Here is a 25,673-nt window from a genome sequence, read left to right on the forward strand (position 1 = left end):
CGTGGGTTCACGGTGCCCAGGCATTACCAAAGCAGTGATAACAATGACAAAAAACAAATGACACTGTTTCTCACTTACCTGGAGGGATGTGCAACTTAAAAAGAAACTTGAGTTTGTCAGTGAAGCTTCCATTATACATCGTATCTGTTAGGGGAAAGGACAGTCTATTCAACTGGACCAAACTTTAAAATACCCTCTTAACTTAAACAAATACAACCCAGAGAGGTTGGAACTGGACATGTGCCCTACCTTACAGGGATTATAATTAAATATGAAGCTTAAAGAAAGCTCTATCACCTGTGGCTGAGCCTGGGGTTAGCCTACACTGATGAAAGAACACTAATAATGTCTATGACTTACTAAAATAAAACCACAGCACCAAAAGAAATAAAGCACTAATGTCTTCAGAATTTCCCTTAAATTTTTGTTTCCTGAACATACCACTTTGAAAACAAGATGAAAGGAACAGAGCAGTGAGCCAAGAAAACTTTCAGTTTCCCAGAGGAATAAGGCATTGGTCATCCTGCACAATCAGTGTAAAAGATGACTTAATATGAAGAATTATCATAAACCAAACAGGCTGGGCAATGAGATCAGACCATTCTTCATTTGTGGATATATTGATGGCCAAGCCATATTTAAATCTAATCTCCAAGAGGAAACTATTGTGCCTGTAATAAAAATCACATTATTTGACCCTGTGTTAAGAGACTCAATCTCCTCAGCTTTTGTATAGAGTATGGAAGGTGATACACCCCAGGACTACTCCCAGGAGCCTTGTGAATGTCCTCATGTGTGTTTTGTTGCCATACCAAGAACACAGGCAAATTGTTTGAAGTTTATAAGGCAGTTGGAACTCTCATCCATCAGTCGGAACGTCCAGAGAGCCAGGGAGTCTCTGTTGGCACAGTGTGACCAGGGGCTCAGCAGGTGGCACAGAACCCTGAACTGCTGGCAATCAACCCGGTACTGCTCAAGGTAGGGCAGGCTGGCATCATGGTGCTGCAGCACAGGACTATTTACACTCCAGTAACAGGAAAGAAAATGCTCCTTCTGCAAAGCAAAGATAAAACATTAGGTGTCAGGAAACAAGAAGTCTCTCTGGGGGAAAGATGTGAGGAGTTAACTACATAATGAGTAGTACAGCTGGCATATAAAACACAGATTGAGTCCAACCTTTATTTACTAAAACCATTTCAAAATCTACTGTTAAGATGGCTGTTTGGTAAGTGAGGAAAATGGCACATTACCTTGAATAATTCATAAAGCTCTTCAAGATCACTAGGACTGAATTTTACTTCTTGAGACACAACACGTAGCTGAAACAAAATCAAGAAAAAAATTAATTAATGTGTCTTCCCTCTTTGGAACAACATTATGGGAGATTTAACATTACATTAAGAGACAGTGTTTGCATATTCCAGGTTTTGCCATGTTACAATTAGAAGAAGAGCACTTCTTTTAAAAAGTAATCAGAAGATTATATATCAAAGTAAATAATGTCTCAAAAAAAAGACAAGCTTAAGGCTAGTCACATTACTAACATACATGGAGCCTACACTATGAAAACCAGGAGATAGAACTCAATTATTTATAATGACATAACATATAGCTTCCTTTAAATGCACAAATGCATGTTCAGCTCTCAACGGTGAAGCTGAACCCTCAGGTTTTTTTAATTAAAAAAAAATTGTTCATCACTTTTAAAAAAAAAAAAGTTTGCAGTAAGACCAGCTTCTAACTTCACATTATATATGTTTTGTAAAATTAAATACAACAATACCATCTTAGCATAACCACCAGCATTTAGTTTCAGTTGCTATCAGCCACATTTACTACAGAAAGAAGCACTAGGTGGTGGACAGACTAGTATCATCATCAGGTATGGAAAAGAGCCACTGAAGAAAACAGGCAAACAAAGGAAGCTTCTCACCTTCACTGAGCAGTCTGAATTGAAAGGATGAGATAGGCAGATAGCTGCCACATTACCAGACATTCACAAACAACACAGACAAAAAGCAACCTCTGTTGAATGCACTACAATAACCTCTTCAGTGCTGCTTCCTGAAGAAAAAATGCAGGTGCTTAATTGTTTTACTGTATGGTGCTCTATGCCTCTGAGAGAACAGTATTAACACCAGCAGATAGAAATATAGGTCAGACTGTTCCAATCCACACAAAGTGTGAGAGATGCACCAGCCTTTTGAAGTGGTTGGCAATGGTGCTGCTTGTAAGGAGACCAGAAGGTCATGCTGTGATTTACAGCCTGAAAACATCACAGGCCAAGCCTCAGTTAACAGACACCCTGCAGACATAAGGGGGTTCAGTACAAAATCATATATTTGGCCTGGAAACTGCAGCTCTTCTCAGAACCTTCCAAAAGGGAATTTTATCAGGGAGAAGGCTGGAACTCTTGCCAGTCACTCACCACATTCTGCTTGGTCGTAGCTTCCAAGGTCTGGATCACATAAAGTCGGTTCCTGCAGCGCAAGCTCTCCACGTCCTCATAGCGAATGTCACCGTACCTCTGAGGAGAAAAGCACCAGTCCATGCAATCAGCTGCTGGGAGACACATCTAAACAAGGACCTTTGTCTCTCTTGCATCTAATAAGCACATTACAGGCATGGACACAAAGGAAGATCAAAGAAACTCTGAGGAAAAAAATAATTTATTAGAGCACTAACATTCTCCTTAACCAGTGTAACTTTTAAAAGGGTGTTTGAAAGGGTGTTTCAGAGGGTGATGGAGAAAGAAGAAACTGGAGTAGTTCCCTGTGTGGGAAGAAAAAGGAAGAGATTTTACTGTGTGTTGGCTTTATACCCAACTCTGTTATCACATAGTGACTACTTCTGCAAGGCAGCAAAGTCTAAGATGTGCATGTTTTCAGGGACTGAAGTTCACTCTAGTGAAATTAAGAAATCAGCTAAGTAATTTCTGAATCATTCCTGGCTACCTCTGTAATTTCTAAAGGACATGAAAGGTATCTGAGCACTGGAGTGAATAAACGCATTTATCTTTAAGGAAAAGTGGGATAGGAGGAAAGAACTAGAAACAAATTACCAGAGAAATCATGGAACAAATTATTAAACAATTAAAATATAAACAGAAACCAGTTGATCGAAACAGGATATTCTTTATCAAGACCATGTCAAATCGATTAAATTTCCTTTTATGAGGAAATTCACTAGATCCAACTTCTCTTCTGTAAGTTTTTTGACACTTTTCAGCAGCACAGGCAACCAGAAAGACATGGCCTAACTATGACCACCATGCACCAGGGGCAAAACTGCTTCTAATAACAAACTGAGAACCAATAAGTTGATAAACAAAAAAATTAGGCAGGACTTCCAGAAGCTCTTCTGCAATGTTTTTGTCCCCTTATCAGCAATGCCCTTTAAACAAGATATGAAAAACAACAACACAGACAAAAGAGTCTGAGCACATTAACTTTGATGAAAGGTTAAAGGAACTGGTTGTATTAAACCTAGCAAAAGAACAGATCTGGCAACTCCCTTTTAGGAGAGCAATCTGTTAAAACTCATGCTTCTCACTTGGAGTCATGATGAGGCTGGACTCCAACTGAGCAGCCTGATCTAGTTGTCCCTGCTCACTGCAGGGGGGTTGGATTAGATGGTCTTTAAAGGCCCCTATCAACCCAAACTATTCTATAATTGATTCTATGACCAGACTTGAAAGGGTAAATGATGAACAACCACCTAACAGCAACAAGGAGCTATGGAGAAAACCACAGCCAACTCTCCTCAATAGTGCTTTCTGAACATCGGAGAGAAATTAACTCGATATTATCCCACATGGGCAGACAAACCCTATGATGGACTAGAGTTTCTGCAGATTTTCTTTTGTGGAACTGTTTTAACAACACTAGACTTTTTAAAGGATGATCTGGGAGGATGCTGGACAGGAAGCTGAACTGGATAAGCTGTTGAGTTTTCTTCCAGAACTGGCTTTCTGTATTCCTGTGGAGACCACTACCAGCATCCCTCTGGTTTGAAACAAAGTGGAAGCAGAGAGAAATAGCATCTCTGAATTGTAACTCATTCACTGGCGTGGCTTCTGAGCACTGGTATTGGGCAATGGCCTTAGTAAGAACATACACACAATATATAATGAAAATCTGAATTAATTTAATGTGCTAAAATGTTATACAGTCTTCCATTCTCTAGGTACACATGACTTCTTCATGCCTGATTAGACTGCCAAAGAATCTGCATTTGTGCATGAGTCAAAGGAATGAAACTGAACTACATTTTAAAATTCAACAAAGTAAAGAGCCAAATTTCTACCAATCCAGACAGATTTTCTACCCTAGTTTGTACAATGCAACTGCACTGTTTCAAAGTAGCCCATGAAACATTAACACTGCACAGGATGCAAAAACATGCCCACAAGAGCACATACTTCATTTGACTCTCGGATCAGATCAGTGATGTCCACTTTTGGATGGTCACTCTTTGTATCACTGAGGTTGGAGCCCTGCTGCACAGCTGGAGGTAAAGGACTGTCTTTGTTAGTGACACTGTCAAAAAATCTGCACAAAGCAAACACATGAGAGATCAGCAGGAACCAGTTTATCACAATAAAACAATAACATTGGCATCTACTGAAGAAAAAGTGAGCAGAGAATAGGAAAAAACAAAGAATATCAGAGTCAGTAGCACAAATGTGCTATAATAGTAACAAAGATACATAAACATTGGAACTGCCCACCCAGAGAAGGTTGTAGAACACCTAACTTTGAGAGATTTTAGGACTGAGCTTATGTGATCTAGTGCCAGCAGCAATCCCCTTTTGAGTGGGAAGTCAAACTAGACTCTTTCCAAAGTCTGTTCCATTTGGCAATCCCCTGGTTTTCTAATTCATATAGCAAGGTTGTACGAACTGGGCTTAGAAAAAGGCTTGTCCTGAACAGTGAACAAGACAATCTTAATTCCCCCAGATGTATAAGACAAAGACATGCCTGATCTGTAGATAAGCAGATCTGATCTGATCTGCTTATCTCACCCACATAACCAGCCTAAATATATCCAGTGGGGAAGCAGATTTTACAATAAACACCAGACTGCATGGTCTCATAACAAAAACTACATTTTCTTCAATAATTCTGTAGCTCCTACCCCATTCAAACATGCAACATGTAAAAACCTCATTAAACAGAAATTCTTATTATCAGTTCTTAACAGTCATAACTTGTCAACTGCTATAGCACAGTAATTTTGCTGTTCTAATACTCCATGATACACAACCAGAGCATCAACAAGAGAATTTAGTTAGTGAAGAAAAAACAGTACAAGTTTTGTTTGCAGTACAGTTTAAAGTCAGTTAGAAGCACACTTCACGTTGCTAACATAGAACAAACATCTCATCATGACTGATGAGCTCATCACATTTTTTTGGTCTAATTTCTGTCTTAAACCATTAACATCAGAGGATTCAGCAGCCTAAACTACAAGAACCAAGCTGAAGAACTTGCTGCTATAAATTGATGCCTGAACTGATGTCTGGAACAGTCATAATGGGCTTTAGATATTCTCATCAAGGCAATCTGCCTTATATACATGATACAAATTCAAGGTTAAAAGCACATAGCTTTTTCTTTAAAATTCACAAAATAGTTATGGTTTTAGTAGAACTTTAGGATGGGATGCTCAGAGGATCCAGGCCCAATTTCCAGCCACCTCTTCCAGAATTTCAGCCTGAGATGAGCACTAATTCTTTTGAAGCCTTTTGAAGTCTTGGCTAGATGTCTTCTCAGCTACCTCAGAATGACTTATCTACATGCAATTATAGCAGCTGCTATGTAGCCTGAACGAGTAACAGTTACACTGATACCTGTTGAGAACAGTGACTGCTTCTGCATCATCCTTACAAGTGAGCAACTTCTCCATGTTGTATTCCAGCACTGCAAGGCCCAGCTGTAAGATTGCCTTTATTCCATCATAGAAGAAACAGTCCACCACATTGACTGCACATTCAATTGGCAGCACACTGATAAAAAGGGTAAGGAACCAGGAGAGAGAGACCGAGGAGAAAAAAGTCATGTCCGTCATGTGGTCTGTCAACTGAGGCAGGTGAACCCTGATGAGCTCCTCAAACACTGCCTGATCTACCAAGGCACCTGCAGGGAAAGGATAACAAAACCACCACCCAAATCTTAACACAGAGAAGCACACTTCTCAGAGCACCAGCCAGAAACAGAGTTCCTGTCCTAGTGCAGCTTTGTTGCACAAGCACACCCAGGCCCAGCTGCAGGGAGCCATTGGCTCCTTCCCCCATGCTGGAAGCTGTGCTCTCCATGCCTGGGGACAGAGCCTTGGGCATGCTCCAAGTGTGTTGGCACTTTGGTGAGTACATGGCTGCTTCCAGTGACTCTCCTGACAGCCAGTACAATCCCTGTGCAACAAGAGAGAAACTTCACACCATTTTCTTCTAATATATACACCTGTAAGAACTGCATATGAGATCAAAGTCCAAGTCTGGACCTGAAGTAACTCCTTTACCTAAACTGGCTAAGTTTCAAATAAATAGTATGAACTGCACTTGTAATTCCAAAAGAACAGTATAATAGTCTAACTATTTCCTGAATAGCTATGCCTAGAATACTGACAATATCTGAAAATCACATCCATGCCTATTTAAGGAGAAATCATGGGATGTTCTCCATTTTCTACTCCACAATACTGAAACAAATGCAATGGTTTCTCTCCACTGGTCAGTCTTCAGCTCATTCCTTACATTTGTTCTTAATGAATAACCATTGACATTCAATAGAGGTAGACATTCAATTCAAGATGGATAAAAAAGCAGATGGATGTTACCGATGATTCGGCGATTGAAATAATCAGGGAGCATCCTTTCACACACAGCAACCAAAAGCCAGAATGCTTCCTCCTCTTTAGCATACAGCAGAAGCACTGATGTCAAAATATTCATTGCCTACAAGAGTCAAATAGGAAAGGAAACATTTAAGAGAAAAGACAGAGAAAACACAACTGGTATTATTTCTTAGAATTTATATTTCTGAAAGCACTTTCCAGCATATTTTTAAAGTGCTAGGATAACCTACAGCCATATCCAGGACAAGACTTTTACTTCTATGTTATTAAACACAGAAAAGAGTATCTAAAGTACATAAAATATTTTTAAGTGCTATATGTCTCATTAGAATGCAAATGCATATACGAAGTAGACATGACACCATTTATAAACTAATCCAAGTACAATGTAAAAACTCATTTTATACAATGGCATGAAATAAGCAAAGTAAGTGAGCCACTAAGCAAGAAACTATTCCACATTTCTGTGACAGATTTTATGAGGTGCTACCATACTGCCATCATGAGCTAATATTTCAACAACTAACACTAAGACTCTCAAATCTTCTATACCTGACAATATCCAATTTGTGGATTCCTGAATGCATAAGCTGTAAGAACTCTCCTGAGGGCAGAAATTCCTGTGTCACTTTGAAAAGCAGGATGCTCAGGTAAGGAGCGACGTAAATCTCGTTCAATTTCATCAGTAGCCAAAGTGCACGTTCCTAAGGACTTCTCCACCAGCTCAGTGTAATAACCAGGGTTGGATGCCATATCATTTACAGCACCTGCCAATACATTGCATAGCACAGTATTAGAGGACAACAGTAAAGCAGCAATTTGATTGTTTGCAATTTGTATAAAAATTTTGGTGACTACTGAGGTACCTCATGAATCTCCAGATATTTTAGTAATTCTACTGGAATTAATGGAAACAATCAGCAATGAAAATTGCCAATGATGACTCCCAAAATGAACCAATTATACTTGTTATGCAATACCTGAGAAGAGAAGCCAGAGTTCTCCTCTTAATGCCTCTGGGATGCCTCTCACAACCAGGTCTCGAGTCTTCTTTGTCCGAAACATACTGACCCCATGGCCCCGTTCTGCAAACAGGATGTTCCACGACTGCTCCTTCATTTTTTCTTTCAACTACCAAAAGCAGAAGATAACAAGAATTAAGTATACTGGTAGATTCTCCTCAAGTGTCAGAGAGCAGAAGTAAATTTTGCTCCCAGTAAGATTCATATAAACTGGAAACTGCAGCGTTGGCATCCGTATTGATGTGTGAAATGAGCGCTGAAGCAAATCAGAGCAAAATCCAGCCCATGCAGAGCACAAATTTAGCATGAAATGCCATCTCATACATGACCCACTATTCTTTAAAGTATGTTTATACAAGATGCCACAGAAGGTAGATCTAATTCAGTATCCCATCTGACAAAAACCAACAAGTGCCACAGCACAGGAGGTCAAACAGACATTTCTCTGAAGCAAAGCAATTGTTGATCAGGTGCTCCAGCTCATGTGAGGCTCCAGGGCCGAGACAGGGTGAATGTCATCACTACAATTTCTGTGCATGCAGCACTAAGATTTAACATTGTTAAAGCAATTGAAGATACTGAAAGGAAAAGTAGATTTTGTTCACTTTTGTTCACCATACTGTAAAATGCAGATCTAAAAATCTGGACTCCCTTTTGTCCTGCCCAAAGGACAGGTTTGTTTTCTGGTATTTATAATATAATATATTTCATATCCTAATTTACTCAGTTCTGCTGAAAGATTTATTTTGAAATAAAACCTGTCTTCTTTCACATACTATGCAGAAGCAAAAATTGGATGATGTGCTGCAAAAACAACTACATAAATATTCTCCAGAACCTAACTCTGTTAGACAGTGGTGCAGGAGAAAGAAACAAGAAAGAAGTTAAATCAATTTCTTAGACATTCTCCTTGCTCCCACAGAGTTTATAGTGACTTTGTATCTTGAAAATTCAGAAAGAAATGCAACATGTTCAGTATCATAAAACAAACAGCCAACTCTTCCCTGAGGGGTAGAAGAGCAGGAGAAACGAAGTCCATGAAGATAAGGCATATCATTTTAAACAAAATGAGCAGAAAATTGAATGGAGCTATGAAGAAGCACCCTGTGGACTCCAAATACAGAAAATGCAGATGAAAGAATACTGGCAAAGCCCCCAAGGAAATCAGCAGCCTGGCTGGAATTCACTTTGATATACTTCACTCCTTTCCAATTCAATTCCAAAACCTGTTGGCCATTTTATCCCTTACCATTTTAGAGTCAAGGTTCTCAGCATCCTGAGGATGGTAGACAGTCATAAGTGCTTCTGTACTGACAGTTTTGCTGTTATCTCTCTGGCCCATCTTTGACTGTCCTGCACCAAAATCCTTTGGGCTGTCAGTGGCAGAACCAGCTGCAACCTTGAGAAAAATTTAACAGTGGTACTTGTAAATAACAAAAAATCCTCCAAGAAGCAGCACTGATACCAGACCATTATTGGTCATTATACTAAGTTACAGGTGCCAGATACAGACTTCTAAAATAAATAATAAACAGCAGTCCCTGCTCTGCACAGCTGGGCTTTCAGGAGGCTGTACTCAGGGAAAAAAAGGCACCTCTCAAGCAAAAAACTAAATTACAAAAGGACAAATATTCATAATGAGAACTGAGAATAGGAGGATAAGGATGTCTGACCATTCATCATCACCAAAAAAAACCCATTCATACAGTGAACTATATAGAAAACCTGAGAGCACTTAAAAACCAGCATTAAGGCTGGAGTTGTTTTTCAAAACCTGATGAAAAACAAGGTAAAAGAACCCAAACAGGAATGCATTTACAGTAGCACCATTGTCCACATCATTCTCTTTCACATGGGCAGAGCTTTTTATTTTTCTAAACCTTAAAACCAGAGGTTCATGACTTATTCCTATGAGCAAATTTCTAGAAATTAGAATTGCCAGAGCAGTTACCTCAGTACTTATGATGTGTTGTGGACTTGCAGTTGCATTGCATTTCATCCTGAGCTTTGCCACAAGCAGTTCAAAATCTCTCACCTCTGTGAAACGAAAAGCTGTTTTCCCTTTGGTACTAATGCTGACTCCTCTGTTGGCTGGATCTCCTTTATCCACCCCTGTGACCTATGGAACCAAGGACACATAAATTAAGCAAGGAATTTTACCTGCTTACTTATAAAAGAGAAAACCTGTTAGGAATACATGTGTAAATGGAACAGTGGGTGAAGCACACAAGCAGACTAGGTAACACAAGCCACAAGTTGAAAGCTCAACTGCCTGTAGCTATTTTAGCAAAAGGCACTAAGTATTATGCAACAGATTTTTGACAGAGTACCAGAAATCTTCAAAAACATTTTCCCAGCTGTGAATGGTCAGCTTCTTTGAAAAACCTTGTCACCTTCTACCCACTGAAGCAGTTGCTTTTTTTCTTACCATCCAAAAGCAGAGAAAAACATGACTTTTGTAAGTAATCAAATAAAACAAGTTTTACAAGACTGAATTTCCACTGAGAATACCCTGTCAAAACAGCTGTCATAACAGATGACAGCTAGAGCTGACTTTAATTGCCATGATGGAACAGTTACAGACTGGAGCAGTTAAAACAGTTTAATCATGCAAGTTCAAGTGTGACAATCATGAGAATCTAGACTGACTGGCATTGCTGATGTATTCGTGTTGTTAAAGGTAAAAAATGGAAATCCACTGAGCACGTTATTATAGGTAAGAAGGAAAGACCACTGAAATGAGGTAACTGCAGTCCTCCAGAATAAAGAGTGAAGGTCTGACAGCCCACAAGAATAAATTTAGAGCCAGCTCCTTTAACACACCCTCTTATGTTATGGAAGTCTCTATTGAAATGTGGCACTGAAATGTGGCAATGTCCCAGGTCACATGAAGTCAAGACAGAAATGAAGAGGGTTGGCTGCTTTTTTCCCAGAAGTTATTCTGCAGTATACTATAGATCTCCATTGAAATTCCAAAGCTGTGCCCTTTGCTATATGGTCTTTATTCTGTCCTTATAGTCTGTTGAGATTATCAGCTGTAATGGCATTGCTACTTGCTCAACACCTGGATTTTCCCAGGCTTTTTTAACAGACAGCACTGCTCAACTGCTGCAAAAAACTGCACTACTGAGCTAAGAAACACAGCAGCATTACTGATCTTCAAAGTCCTCTACCCACTACAATTCTTTACTTCTTACCTTGAGAATGTCTCATTAACTCACCTACAAGTACTAAGAAAAAGCTTTTTCATTTAATAAAAATAAGTTTTAAAAAATTTCAATTCTGTACCGAGCTACAGAAATAAGAGTAAACAGAAAAGGGAAAGAAGACAGAGAAACAAGTCTGAAACATGAAAGCAGTTCCAGAAATCTACAAACAGAATTCCTACATGTGGTATCCAGGGTAGGGGGAAATACATGACATCACATAAAATAAGGAGATTCTAATGAAAATCTGCTAAAGTGGCATTAAACTACACAAGTGCAAAACTGCTGATAGAAGTGACTCTGATTTGTAGTTTGCATTACCTCTCTCAATGGAATGATTACACTGCACAGGCTGCCATCCTGGCTAGCAAAGCAGATGTAGTTTTCTGAAATGCACATTTTCCCATGGGTGTTATAATGACTGAAAGGAACCCATAAGAAGCACTCATGAACTTCCTTCAAGGACTCTTCTTTAGGTAGCCTGAAGAATGCACTAAAATGCTTACTGTGGGCATAGCTCTCCAAGCCTCTGGATTAAAAACATAACACATGGGTAGGAAAGAGAAAAGAAAAATTAGTAAGTTTTAAATGTCTTTGCAAATACAAAAGTCAAAAATATCTTGGGAAAAGACAGTAAAATATCATGCTCTCCTCTCCCATAATCTATGGCATCAGTTTGGAGGGTTCAATGTTTTTTCTTGAAGAGGCAACAAAGGGCAAGACCAGACCTACCTGTACATTCACTTAACGAAATATTTAAATATGTCACTAAACAAGACCAGATTCAATAATGTTCTTACACAGTAGAGCACTGCAGGGCCTACAGGTAGTGCAGAAAATAGAGCATTATGTGCTCTATTTCCCCACACACAAGAATAATCCATTTAAAACTAGAGCAACTTTTGGCTTGATGGAGGGTTAATTAGCTAGAAATGTAGCACATGTTGTAAACATCTGCCAGGGGCTAATTTTTCACAGGTAACTGCAGCCAGAAACAGTATTTTGTAGAGCAGCATCCCTCTCCAGCATTGCTACCAAACTGAGGAATCAAAGGAAAAGGAAGGACCTTAATCATTAAATTATTGGTATTCATGTCTTTCCCACCACCTAAAATAATGCTGTACCTCAGGAAAGCCATGCACCCATCAGTTATCATCATATAACTCATGGAGTTATCATTTACACATGCCTATTAAATGATTTCTTCCCCACCTTATCCTTCCTCATCAGGTATCTCTGGAGACACTGTAGCTTAACCTGAATTTTCTAATTCTAAATGCTGCAAGAACCCCTTTTCAAAATTCAAACTAATATACACCTTTTACTTGGAAGACCAGCACTGAAGATTTGATCACCTCCTGCCTTCAAACAGACTTTGGATCCTGACAAGTAACAACAAATTACAATGCCTCACATGGCTTTGGTCCAACATTTTAATGATTCACTTGGTTAAGAAAATATCAGCTTTGCTAATATTTACAATCTCCTTGAGACAAGGATTCTCTTCCTCTTTTGCTCAAACAAATACTGGGCCCAGAGCAGGTGAACTATAAGCAATGCATTACCTCTTGGTGATCTGCAGAGGATCATGAAGGACTGGATCATTCTCAAATGTCTCCTTGTCAAAAAGTCTTCTAACTGCATAGTTTGCCAGCTGCTCCATAAGCAGGAATGTTTCACTTATGTGCAAAAACATGGAAAAATAATGATCTTCCCCATGGGAGCACACATGAATGCTCTCTGTCAGAATCACATTGGAAGTTTTCTCAAGTTTTGATATTTCATCCCAGGAGATAATAAGTTTTACTGAAAATAATAATGTAAGGACATATGAGTCAGTTCTCAATATCTGCCTGTATTAAAAAAGAAATGCAGTAGTAGCAGCTCTAATAGAGTATAATTAAACAACATAGTCAAATGATAACACACTTAGAAAGGACTACAAACTAATAAGCACAAAATGCATTCTCTTCATATTTCCTAAAAATTAATTCCATTAGAAAGAATTTCATAGAAAAGCATTAAAACACAGACCATGCATAACAACACAAGTTTACACCTCCTTTTCCTTGCTCTTATATGAAACTGCAAACAGCAAATAAACACCATCATACAAGCCAACCCCCTTCAACAGGGCTTCTTAAATTAAATCCATCATGTGTTGGCATGTAGAGGAACTGTGCCTTTTAGCTATGGCATTTCTCAATACAGATCAAAATCAGCTTTGAAAGGATCCTATTTTTGTATGTTTCCCATTTTCCACATAAATACAGTTATAGAACACACTATTAGAAGCATTTATTTGGGCATTTCAAACTAATGTTACACAGGGAAAAACAGAGTTATCTGCAATTACCACCAGTGTGTAGTGCAGCCATGTGAAATATTAAGCCTGTGTGTGAAGAAATAACTGTAATCCTCATAGAGTTAATACTGCAGCATGAACTAAAGGTGATGGACAACTTTTTGCTACAGTTAACTTCTGGAAGCCTGCCTTCTCTCTGAAGCTTGAATTGAGGAAGCATAATAATGGATATTGAGTAGTATGTTACACAAATGTATGCATTTCCATAAATTATGTTGGCAGTTTCTGCTCATCTCTGTAGACATCTGCTCACATGCCAAAGCAGCTCCCTTAGCACACAGGAAGAATTCCTCCTAATCTGAAGGATGAGCAGTGCAGCATGAAGGGACACAGCTCAGCATCAAGGCTTACTTACCTTCTGCTCCAAGCAAAAAGGAGTAGAAACTCAGGAAGTTGGTACTGAGGTACAGCCATCCTTGACAGGGCACTCTGCCCTTCCAGTAACTGCATGAGTAGTAGGTAATCAACTTCTCCTGCTCTGGTAATCCAAAGCACTTCTCAAACTTCATAAGACCTTCACGAAACTTCTCAGGATCATCTTCTCTTACAAAAGAATATTTTCCCTCTTCAGCAATCAAACCCTACAACAAAAAAATCACATTACTTTATGCATGTGTCCATGTGGGTGGTTGTCATATATGCACCTGCATGCACACAGCACAGCATTCTTCCAACAGGAGAGCAAGTTTTAGAAGGGGAAGAAGAGTCTGAGAATCAAATCAAGGTCACAAATAAAATGTGCTATTTCAGACTCATCCTCCAAGTCTCCAACACAGCTTAGGCAAGACACACATTCCTGTGTCTCCTCCTCTGAAACAGACATATTTTCCTCACTTAATCCCAAGAGTTCCTGGGCTAAATATTTAGCATATATGGAAAAAAAAAAAAAAAAAGAGACCATATGCTTCCCAGGCACTGTTAAAATTACTGTGAAATAATTTATCAACAGTTTTAGACCACTATGTAAAGGCATTTGATATGTCATTTACTAAGTGGAGTTTAGGTCCAACAATCTTACTTAGCTATGGGGCAGAGACACAGGAACAATGGCACATGTTAAAGTGAGGAGTCACATGCTACTCAATCAGAACATGCAGCATTGCAAAGCTGTGCTTGAATATTCTATAGAGAACATATTATTTGTGTACAGTTAAAGGAAAAAGAATACTTAGCCTTTCCCAATTATGCCTGTTACTTACTCTTATCTTTCCCTGGACAAAGCTTGTAATGTCTTCATTTGAATCAAACACTGATAGAGTCTTCATAACATTGTGTTCCAGCCACTCCCAATGTTCTGTTATTTCTTCTCTGCTGGATCCTATTGAAAAAGAAAGTATTACTTTAAATTAGGACAGACTTCAATCATTTCACCAAAACTATTCATCAAGAGAATACTTAGCAAATTCCTGAGTCACAGAGCAATTTAGATACACAAGTCAAAATCACAAGTCTTAAATTTCTTGTTACCTCTTGTGAACACTGAAAATGTATTCAGTGTACATGAAACATATGCACTGCTGTGTTTTTATCTTTCAAGTCCTTCATGCAGCTCTATTTCTGGCCATTAAATCCAAAAGCATCTAAGCTTTGTCAACATTATGTGGCTCAGTGCTGAAGCCTGAGTTGGACTGACAGCTCCTTCCTGTCAACAGCACCTCCCCAACACAGACAGCACAGCACCACTGCAACACTCCCAGTTTAACAGGCCAGAATATGGGAAATGTGAGACCAAACCCACGAGGCTCAGCAGGAAATTAAATCTGTGCCTTTGATATCCTCAGCTTTGATCACTGGCCCACAACCGTTTCCAGAGCAGAACTTCAAGACTCAGGCCTGCTGTGCAAAATCCCTTACATGTGTGAGGATGTACAGCAAACATCACTGGAACCAGGGAGGCAGCAAGGACTGAGATGCCACGAGTGAAACTGCAGGGTTTCAGCACATTCAAAACAGAGTCAGTGCTTTAAAGGCAGTCACCATCAGATGCTGGGGGACAGTGAAAGTGAAAGAACTTACACAGGTTTGAATAAAGGCATTCTAGAATATAAATTAATTTATTCTCCACAAGAATGCTCACCAATCAAAGCAGGCAGTGTGATCACATATGTTGATACCCTCAAGCAAGAACACACCTTGAACAATTGCTTTTTTCTCAGCTTACTTTGTAAAGGGTAATTAACCAACTTTCAATGGACTCCATAGAATTAAAGTGGCCCTGTGAATGAATAAAAATTGCTCTAAATATAGTTAAATAAACTGTATTACACTGGGTGGATTTGCAGCTACACTTAACAAATTATATGAAGAGTAATTAACATAGCAATTACATCTCAAAAGTAATTCTTTTTCTCAGACTACACATGTAGGCCAATTATTTGAGTCACAATGTGAATCAGAGGCACAGAGGTGACCTAGAAATAAGGAAAGTTTTTTGTCATTGTTTAAATGGTTTAAGAGCATTGTTTCAGACCCGTAATATGTAATAGCAGGAACAAAGTATCAACCTTTGAATTTCTTCACAGAAGAAACAAACTAACACAATTAGAACAATTATATTATGTAGCTTTCTGTTGTAAAGTGTATCTATGCCTCACAAAATCTATATAAATTCAGCCCTAAAATGAAGATTGCCCTTTGTATTTTCCCAAGGGCTGACCTGATGGCAGTAGAATTCCCCAGAGGACACTTCTAACATGCATATTACTTTTTGATAGCCTATCACCAAGACTGACTTCTTCAGAAGTGGCTCTGAAATGTTATTATCAATTCACAAACTGTTCAAATTCTTTAAGGCTGCTCTTTTAAAGTGACATAAATTAAAGCCACAAGAACAAATCCATATTTACTTTTCCATTCCCTGTTGATTAGTAACACAACATGAGAAAGAGATAGAACTTGAACTACAAGAGCAACAGATAGAAGGAAGAATTCATCTCTGACCATGACTGTGAACCTGCATGTTTTAACATGCAGAGACAAAGCAAACAAAAATATTAGGATAAGCATCTACTGTTACTCCTACCTACAGCACAGTTTGGAATAAGCTGAGATGAGCTGGGACCATCTCCTGAACTGTGTCAAGTTATCCTTGCACCTTTCAAAAGAAAACATTGTGCCTCTGTCACTGACACAGTGCCCAAAGGCTTTGGTATCTGAAGGGGTCCTGCAGAAATCAGGCAATAAAAAGGTGTAATAGGACGAGTCCATAGATCTATTCTGAAAAACCGGAACCACACTGTGCTGTCAAGCTCAGGCTTGCAAATGCTTTTAAACCATTTAGAGGTCATGAGAAGGAGTGGCAATGTGAGAGGAGTAAGGCAAAGATGAGCCCCACGCGCCGCAGCTGCTGTGCCCGGTGTGGTACGTACCGCACGCGATGGACCAGTACACCTGCGAGTCGGGCGTCTGGTGCAGGATGCGGAACGGGGCCACCTTGGACGTGGAGTCCAGCACTGCATCCAATGTTCCCACAAGGAGACCTGGTGTGTCCAAGAAAAGTACACAGCACAGTGAAACTTGAGTTCTGAAATGCACACTCCCCTCTGATTCCTTCCTTGGGGAGCAGGAACGCTGCCCAAGTAAGGACTAATGAACTCTGAGAAAATAAAACGCACAATAGAGAAGAACACAAAGAATTCCCAGAGGAATTTCTTTGGGATGTGATATTTTGATCCAGTAAAAGCCATGAGGCACAAATGAGGGTGAACAAGTTTCTTGAGATGGCCCCTGTGAAGTGACAGCCATGCAGTATGTGTGAAACCAGAGCACAACCAGGGCAGTCCCAGCCTTCAGCGTGCACAACCAGTAATTGAACTACCTCTTAATTAGTTATTTACTGTTGTTCTGTTTTCCAGGCACAGGAAAGAGCCCTTCAAGACCATAATTGGCTGTCACCTCCCTGCCACTAAGTATTGAATTAGCTCCCATTAAATAGGGTTCAGAAGAAAATATACTAATTTCACTAAAAAGATAAACTTCATCTCTCCAGAACCAGGACAAAAACATTGTCTGGGAAAATGAGGGTGCATTTCATAATGACTCAAAACCATTCTCTCTCACTGTGCAGTAGAAAAGATATTAGCCCAGATATCTTAATCGATCCTTTAAAATCTAAAAATCAGGAAAATCTAAAAGAAGAAAAATCAATACTGAAAAAACAATTGAAACTTTTGGTTCCTGATGCACCATAAAATCTTTTCTTGTTACAACAGAAACAAAAACACAATCAACAGGATCTTATGCTTCTTTCCTGCATTTCCTATGTTTGCCCCCTTCTAGCATGGCCACAGAAACAGAAAATTCAATTGAAGCAAAGTTACCAAAGCAATCACACTGGGCTCTTTTTCTCCTACAGAAGAACAGAAAAATAAGAGATGAGATTACCCAAAAAATCATGATACAATTACTCAAGGAGCTGCTGTAAAGTCTGTTTCAGCAACCGGTTGAGATCGTGGAGGAAAATCATTCCAAATAAATGCCAGTAGAGCTAGAATACAAAACTAACATAGCCCTTACAGAACCTTTATATCTTTAAATACCCTTCCCTGTTTAAAAGAAAATGATTTTTTGATTTTGGTTTTTAATATTCTGTAGAAGCACTAGATTTAGACAACTGCAAATGCATCCCTCAAAAGTTATTTTGGAATTTTTATGTTGGCTGCTTTGGGACTTTGGGTTTCACTTTCTTTCCATTAACCCCCTCCCAAATTATGAAAAATATAAATTGTGAAAGAATACAAGGAAACAAAATAAAGCAGAATTTATAAGTCTAGACACTTATCCTCAGAGCATGGTCTTCCTGAGGATACGCTTTCAGCATAGAGCCTGTGGGACTACATCACTGTGGCTATTCAAGTTTCAAATGTCTTTGCTTCTCCTCAAAAACATGGAAGTAAATAATTACAACAAACCACCAAAAAAACCCCCAAAACCAACAAGAAAAACAAAATAAAACCACACAAAAAAAAACAAACAAAAAACCCACAACCAGAGCAGCACATTACATCTCTGGTTTTGTCTGCAATTAACAGATTGTAAATTGCTGTTGGAAAGTAGAATTATTTTGTAGTTCCTGACTGAAGACAGACATTGAATAAGTAACAACATTTATGTCTGTTTAAGCAGCTTTTGCTTACTGAATGAGTCATGACACTGAGCTGATCTCAAAGATGGCTTTGCTTCAGCAAATATTGCATTATTTCATTCACAAATCTCCTAATAATATTTTCTGTTATAATATACAGTACAAGGATATTATTCACCATTTATAAGGCTAACTCAGCTTGAGCCAATGGTTAGCACAGTGCACTAGAAAGGAGCACTCCTCAAAATGCCATCACAGCTCCTGTCTCCTTGGAAGGTCATCAGATTTCAGACACAATGAACTGTACCAGGTGAGTATCCATCACCTCAGCATTGCCAGTCATGAATGGGATCCAGACTACAGGTTTGAGCCCAAGGCAACAAACAGCCCCTTAGTACAGAACAAACTAATTCCATGGCTATGGGCACTGCCATAACCGTGAGGAACAAGCAGAGGCTCACTCATCTTCTCATCCTAGTCCTGAAAGTCCTCCACAAGCTGCCAGTGTTTGGAATTCTGCATTATTGGTTGCTGTATCCTCAAGTTCTTGTGTGTTTCTCCCCAGGCACTCCCTTGGATTGCTATTTCCCAATGGGAACCAAGGGACAACTTACAGGGGGTCCCTACTTCCATCTCTGCCTAAAACTAGAGTTTTTCCTGAGGATTCCACCTAAACATCCTCCTGCTTTGCTCAGAGAATGACTTCAGTTGTATCTATGAAAAGTGATGCACACTTATATGGAAAAAAGGCTCTGCTTTTAGAAAACATTCTCAGTTTCACAGCTGCCTGAGTAAAACAACTGGGAAATACCCTAGATGTTTCACTAAATAGAGTAAAATACTCTAGAAACCAAAATAAAGGGCAAGGATCCAGAACAGCTTTGAAATACAGATGTGTCATTCCCAAGATGTCTCTAAAAGACTTGGTTAGAAAAATATCAACATTAGCTCAGAGACATGTCACAAAAAAACCAGCATTGAAATTTCAGTGAAAGGCTGGAACCTTGTGACACCAAATACTCGTGTGCAAAACTACTCCCAGCATACCCATCTCCTAATCAAGGTCCTTCCTAAATCAGAAGCAAAGCTAGAGCTCTGTGACCAGCATGCTTCATCTCACTAGACCTGAGTTACAGCACACATATTCACAACTATATTCTTATCCATCCACTCTGAAAACCTGACCAGCTCTCCCAGAGTGGTTCTGCAGGAGACAGAACAACCAGAGGACATGTCAGACAGCACACTTTGGGACAGCCCACTGCATGATGAATTATTTACCCAAGGGAGCACCACTCAGACAGGTTACAGCATCTGAATCCTTCAGGAGCTCTAAAACAGAGAATGAAGTGTGAAGCTAAGCAGGGAGGGAGGCAAGGCTGAGCACAGTCAGGACAAGGTTGTTGGACCTGTTCACAAGTCATCCACACAAGCAAACTCAGAAGGGTGGTGTGTGTGCACACAAGCCACAACAGCTCCCTGTGTCACCTACAGACCACAAACTGGTCCTGCCCCTGTCAGTCCAGAGGGGTCTTACAAACAAACCCAACTGCAGACTGCATTCTATTCCTAGGACAGCACCAGAATTCCCAGCCTTCCTCCAGGTAAGCACCTCTGTTGACATCTGTCTTTTGCTCCTTTGTCTGTACCTTTCTCCAGGTACTGGCTGCTTCCCCAAAACTTCCCTCCTTAGAGCCTGTCCTGCCCACTGTACTCCTGTACTTTTGGGAATCCTTAGTCACCTCCCCATTAGTGCTATTCAAACCCTGCAGCACTACCCATCTTTGTCTCCACTCCTGTCCTCAGGCATTGTGACTCTTCCCTTGTGACTCCTGCACTGCTGCCTCCCTCTTTTCACTCCTCAGTGCTGCCAGTCACCTCAGGCCTTGTCTCACCAGCTGTAAAATGCTCTCCAGGAGAACAGGATTGTACATTTGGGATGATTTCATAACACAGCAGCTGTGCTTTGCTTTTTCCTAAAGAAGTGCTAATTTTCTCAAGTGACATGCAGCAATATCAAATTAATGCTGGCTTATACCTAGGAGGTTTGACTATTTCCAAACCTGCTAACACAAATGTAATTGCAGTTTTATGCAACTGTCTTGTTAATCTTTCTTAATCACAATTTTAATTCAAGAACATCTCACTCCTTTTGTTTCTGTCCAGGGAAAAAGGTAACTTGCACAGAAGAATCTAAGAATTCACAGGAAAAGTTGCAGAAATAAAATGTGCAACGCTACAGCAAAAAAAGCATACTACAGCAACTATCCCATCCAAATGTTTTTCCCACACTGTCAACAGCCACCAAGAGCAGGAGAGCAGTTACAGAAACCTCACCTTCACCAAAACCCAAAGGGCACGTGCAGGGCCAGCTGTCTACCCAGCTGTAAGCCTATGAGGAGGTTTTCAGAAGAACAACTTATTCCAGTTCTCATTGTTCCACTTTAATCACAATCCTTCAATGAATTTTATCATGCAGAAAGTGAACCTTCATAGCAACTTGGTTTCCTTGGCTTACAAATAAATCAAGGTAGAGAACAGGCCATCAAGCCTGATCCCCACAAGACTTCCAAGCTCACAATATATCACCCTTAGTTCTAAGCCAAGGCCTGACATCACCTATCTGCTTATAATACTATGATATGCATAGCAACCTGGGATTTTGGGATGCTTTCTTTCACACTTTTCACGTGCCCTGCCAGTGGTTCAGATGCCAATGAAGAATGCCCCACCTCCAGCTGCAAGGGCCATTTCTATATCTGAAATTCACCAGCCAGAAGTTTGAACCTTGCGGTTTTATTCAATAAAATTAATAAATGTTCCCACACGACAATTATGCCTTATGTTTAACACAGCTTGCTTCAGGATGACACGAATTAGAGAAAGCCTAGAAAAGCTACAGAAATGCAAAACACTCGAGAACCACATCCCAGTGGGGAATGACTTTGTGCTGATTCCCTGTAGGATTTCTCCTTGACAGGGTCAATGACAGACACCACCAGTCTCTGGAGGAGTCGGTTCTAGTCAGAATAGCTGCCACTATCACAGAGGTCTCAGCAGCAGCTGGGGCCCCTGCAGTGCCTGATGATACAATCAGGCAAGAATTATAAATAGAAACTCAGCTCCATACCTTGAAGTTCTCATGGAATAAACTTTATTAAACGATGATTGATTTCCTGTCCCACTCCTCTGTCACTCTCCTGACCCACCACTGCTGACAAGCCCCACCAAATCATCTGCTTGCTTTTAAAACAAGCAATCCGAAATGCCTGAGCAGGAGTTCATCTCAAGCAGCCCCAGAAAAAGGGATTTGGAAACGAGCATCTTGCCAACAAAGCAAGACAGATCAGTCCTTCTTCAGACGCGTCCACTTGCACCGAGCTGCCCATGAGCCGTGCGGGGCTCCGCCGGAGCAGAGGCTCCTCAGCCGGCGCCGGGGCTGCGCTGCCCACGGTGCCCCGGGCATGCGGAGCGCCCGCCGCCCCAGCCCTGCCCGCTGCCCGTGCCCGCCGGACCCTGCTGCCCGGGCAAAGGAAGGCGGGAAGAGCCCCATGAGAAACCCAGGAAGGGCCGGGGCTCCAGAACCCGAGCGGGTCCCCTTCCCGCCCCTCTGGCTGGGAGTCCTGGGGCTGACAGACCCCGTCCTCCCGCTCCAGCCCTGCCCCGGCCCCACGGGGGCAGTACCTGCTAGCCCGCCTCCGCCCTCCTCGCCATAGCCCCGCCGCCTCTGCAGCACGAAGTACTGGTTGGAGCGCTCCTGCACCCACAGCTTGAGGGCATTTTTCAGCAGCACCTCCTCGGGCTTCAGCCACATCGCGCGGCCCCTCACGGCGCAGCGCTTCCAGCGCCGTGCCCGCTCCGCGCTCGCAACCGCGGTACCAGGCAGGGGAAGGCGTCGCTCCCAAAGCATGCTGGGAGCTGAAGTCCTTACCGCCAGGGAGCCGCTCTGCACTGCTGCAATAGGACTACAACTCCCGTCGGCTGTGCGCTCCCCTGCCGCGGGACTACAGATCCCGTCGGGTCCTGCGCGCTCCGTGCCGCGTGGCGGGGCGGGGCTGCTCCGCCCCGTTAGCCCCGGCGGCCTGTTCCGGATCGGGGATCCCGGCTGTGCGGTGCCCCGGAGCGGGGGGCCGGTAGTCCAGGCTGTGTTGTCCCGGAGCAGGGATCTGGGGTCCCTAGTCCCGGCTGTATGTGCCCCGGAGCGGGGGCGGGGGTCCGGGCCGTGCGGTGTCCCGAAGCGGGGAGCGGGGCCGGGGTCCCTTATCCCGGCTGTGTGCCCGGGGAGGGGATCGGGGGTGCCGGGTCCCAGCTGTGCGGTGCCCCGGAGCGGGGATCGGGCGTCCCTAGCCCCGGCTGTGTGCCCGGGGCGGCTCCTGTGCTCTCCCGCACACAGCCCTGCCCCGCTGCCCCTGCCCTGCCCCGGCGCGGCAGAAGCCGTCGTGCCCGCTCTGCCCATGGCACGAGTCCCGTTTTCAGTTCTGGCCAAGCCTGACCCCATTCTCAGTCCGCGGGACAGACAGACAGACGTCACTGGGGACGGGTTTTGGCGCCCAGGTGTGTTTTCCACTGCAGGTGGGGTTTGGTGTGCAAAGAGGCTGACAGAAAGCACAAACAAAGCTTCAGAGGGCTGTACGCCCCACTGCCTGCTCTGCTCAGTCTCTGATGCCCAGGACTTCCCAGAATTGCCATTTTTTCCCACCTCCATGTTAAGATTCACTCCTGCTCCTAACACAATGTCATTCAGTACAAATTGAGTGACTAAGTCTTCCTGATTCCCAAGAACTTCTGTGCACTTTCCTTAGCACTCTATTTCCAGCATAATTGACCTTCCTAAATTTCCAAGGATAATACTTGATTGATTGTGTGTCATACAAAAATTCAGCAGCCAGTTGTTTAAATTCAGCCTCTGCTTTGAGCTCTTTCTAAAAAAAATTATGCCCATTATGCACTAATTGTACATTGCAACCTTGGCATTTTTGCTTTATACTGCCTTCCTTCATGCTTTTCAATAGTACTTCACTACCAAAAATGCTGCTGCTAGCACTGGGCTATTTGTGAGCACAGGCACAGTGAAGTTTTGCCAAGCAGCCACAGAAATTATTTGACAATGCCCATCTACTTCCAGCTGCACAAACAATCACCTACAAAAGGAGCAGTGTGAAAGCAGACCCAAGTGTGCAATCACAACTCACAGGAAGCTTCAAAACGGTGAATTGCACTGGCATAAGACTTTTCTTCCTTTTCAGTCACTCGTTGCACCAAAGCAATGGAAGCTGTAGAATTGAAGAGCTGTACTTTGGGGACTGGATGTAGATTTAACTATTGCAATTCTTTTACTCGTTTTTATAACAGAAGAGGAAGCAACAAATTTCTGGTGGTCTATCTTTACTAGAAGGGAAAAATAAGATAAAAGTCATTAGCCAGCACATGGTAGCGAACACAAGTCAAAATTAATGAGAGTCCCTGATACCCTGGCACCCAGCTCTTCATGAGGCAGAGTCTTCAATCCCCCACCTGGAGCCACAGTAACAGACATTGCTGGGGATTTACCAGGTGAATTGACTGAGTGGTTCCTGCATGGCTCCTGCTCCTCTAAGAGCATTCCCTGAGAGAGTGTTTACCATTTAATTTTCTCCAATTACACAAGCCCCCTGGATACAGGAAATTAAGGACCTAACACAGATCTTCTAATTCTGATGCTAATTTTTAGGAGAGATGCCCTTGGCATTTCCTACCTTTCCTTTGGTGACTCACACACACACTGGACACATTAGGACATGTGTTACTTGCTTATATAACATTCAAACTTTGTTAATTGGTTAATATTTAACAGTAAAATGCTACTGCTTGGAAAATGTCTGTCTTGTATTTCTCACCATGTTTCAAAGTCTTGAATGTCTTTCTCTTTTCCAGTTCCCTCAGGCACTGGATTCTTAATCAAATAATGTTCAGATGCAAAGAGTGCTCCTCTATGGACATGGAGGAATTTATTTATAGCCACTTGAAAACCTTTTTAATCAGTGCACAATTGTGCTACAGTGTAATCAATGCCTTCTATAGCAACACAGATCTATTTAGTGCTGCAGAATTTTTCTTTCACTTATTCAAGACTTATCCTAGAAATTGTAAATTACGTCCCTCAAATAACCATGTCAAGATTACATAAATAAATAGCTAAATAAATGTTGGCTTCACTCTGTATCAGTTGAACAACCAGTGCAGAGTTGCTCTAAGAGAATTACATAATTTTTAGTTCACACTGCATGAACACTGTAATTTGATTTCAACTTTCTCTTGAAACCAAAATTAATTGCTGAAGGCAGTAGATTTCCTTTAATCTCTTCCAAAGTGCAGACATTACACCCCTGCAGGAGAGGAGCCCCATTCACATGTGCACAGGAAAGGCATCAGGCTAAACTTGAGGGAAAAGGCAGGGCTACCTTCTGTGCTGGTGTGTTAAACATGGAAAGAAATTACATTAAATCACACAGGCAAGGTAGATGTCTTTATTTATTATGTCCAACTGTAAGGTCGCTTGAGAAGTGTAGAATTTTCCCTCTGAAGACTGAGATGGACTAAATCTCTCCATTTTATGAAGAGTCCAACTGCCCTGATGGCTCAATCTGCTTTTATATGTTTGCAGCCCTCATCACAATCCTGCTTTTCCCTTTAAACAAAATTCTCATCTGAAACTATATTTCTATAGGGACACCTGAAAATTTTCCTCAAGATGAGAAAACTGTACTATTTTGATTTGAAATTTAGAATGAAGCCCTGCTGTTGTAAAGCCTGAATCACAAGAGAGCACAGTAATCCAGCACCAAGGCTTCTTCCTCTCCTGCAGGGATAAAAAAACTTTCCCAGTCCCTCTTTGAGAGCACACAAGTGTTTAGATCAGAGCATTCCTGAGGGACAGGGGTAACTCCCTCCCTTTCCCTGAAGGAGTGAGCAAACACTTGGAGTGATGCCAGAGCCTGTTCAGTTTGCTCTTTGGGGACAGAAGAATTGACATGTCTGTGTGACTCAGAGCGAATATTAACACAGTCAACAGGCAGACATTTTAGCAACTGCACCACCTGTGGGCTCACTATTTCCATTTTCTTAGACATGAGCAATAGTGTATCTATAGAAAACCCCAAAAC

The 25,673-nt window shown here is 41.4% G+C and overlaps 1 protein-coding gene across 2 annotated transcripts in view; it reads right to left on the reverse strand.

Moving 5' to 3' along the window:
• TBC1D8B (TBC1 domain family member 8B) overlaps positions 1 to 22,364 on the reverse strand; it is a 28,076-nt gene extending 5,712 nt beyond the window's left edge. The window contains exons 1-17 of one of the 2 annotated variants that reach the window (XM_066559250.1): positions 22,216 to 22,364; positions 16,817 to 16,927; positions 14,648 to 14,766; positions 13,804 to 14,029; positions 12,649 to 12,889; positions 11,405 to 11,612; positions 9,913 to 9,996; positions 9,127 to 9,276; positions 7,836 to 7,986; positions 7,408 to 7,622; positions 6,838 to 6,955; positions 5,852 to 6,137; positions 4,421 to 4,550; positions 2,429 to 2,527; positions 1,251 to 1,319; positions 813 to 1,053; positions 79 to 144 (exon numbers count right to left, since the gene is read on the reverse strand). In XM_066559250.1, the coding sequence (XP_066415347.1) occupies positions 79 to 144; positions 813 to 1,053; positions 1,251 to 1,319; positions 2,429 to 2,527; positions 4,421 to 4,550; positions 5,852 to 6,137; positions 6,838 to 6,955; positions 7,408 to 7,622; positions 7,836 to 7,986; positions 9,127 to 9,276; positions 9,913 to 9,996; positions 11,405 to 11,612; positions 12,649 to 12,889; positions 13,804 to 14,029; positions 14,648 to 14,766; positions 16,817 to 16,927; positions 22,216 to 22,345 (2,644 nt within the window). In that variant the 5' untranslated portion in view covers positions 22,346 to 22,364. Of the gene's footprint in view, positions 1 to 78; positions 145 to 812; positions 1,054 to 1,250; positions 1,320 to 2,428; positions 2,528 to 4,420; positions 4,551 to 5,851; positions 6,138 to 6,837; positions 6,956 to 7,407; positions 7,623 to 7,835; positions 7,987 to 9,126; positions 9,277 to 9,828; positions 9,997 to 11,404; positions 11,613 to 12,648; positions 12,890 to 13,803; positions 14,030 to 14,647; positions 14,767 to 16,816; positions 16,928 to 22,215 lie in introns of both variants that reach the window. The other variant, XM_066559248.1, reaches the window with a different exon arrangement.
• Between the last annotated feature and the right edge of the window lie 3,309 nt (positions 22,365 to 25,673).

The sequence above is a fragment of the Molothrus aeneus genome, chromosome 14 (assembly GCF_037042795.1).
Source record: "Molothrus aeneus isolate 106 chromosome 14, BPBGC_Maene_1.0, whole genome shotgun sequence".
NCBI classification, from domain to species: Eukaryota; Metazoa; Chordata; class Aves; order Passeriformes; family Icteridae; genus Molothrus; species Molothrus aeneus.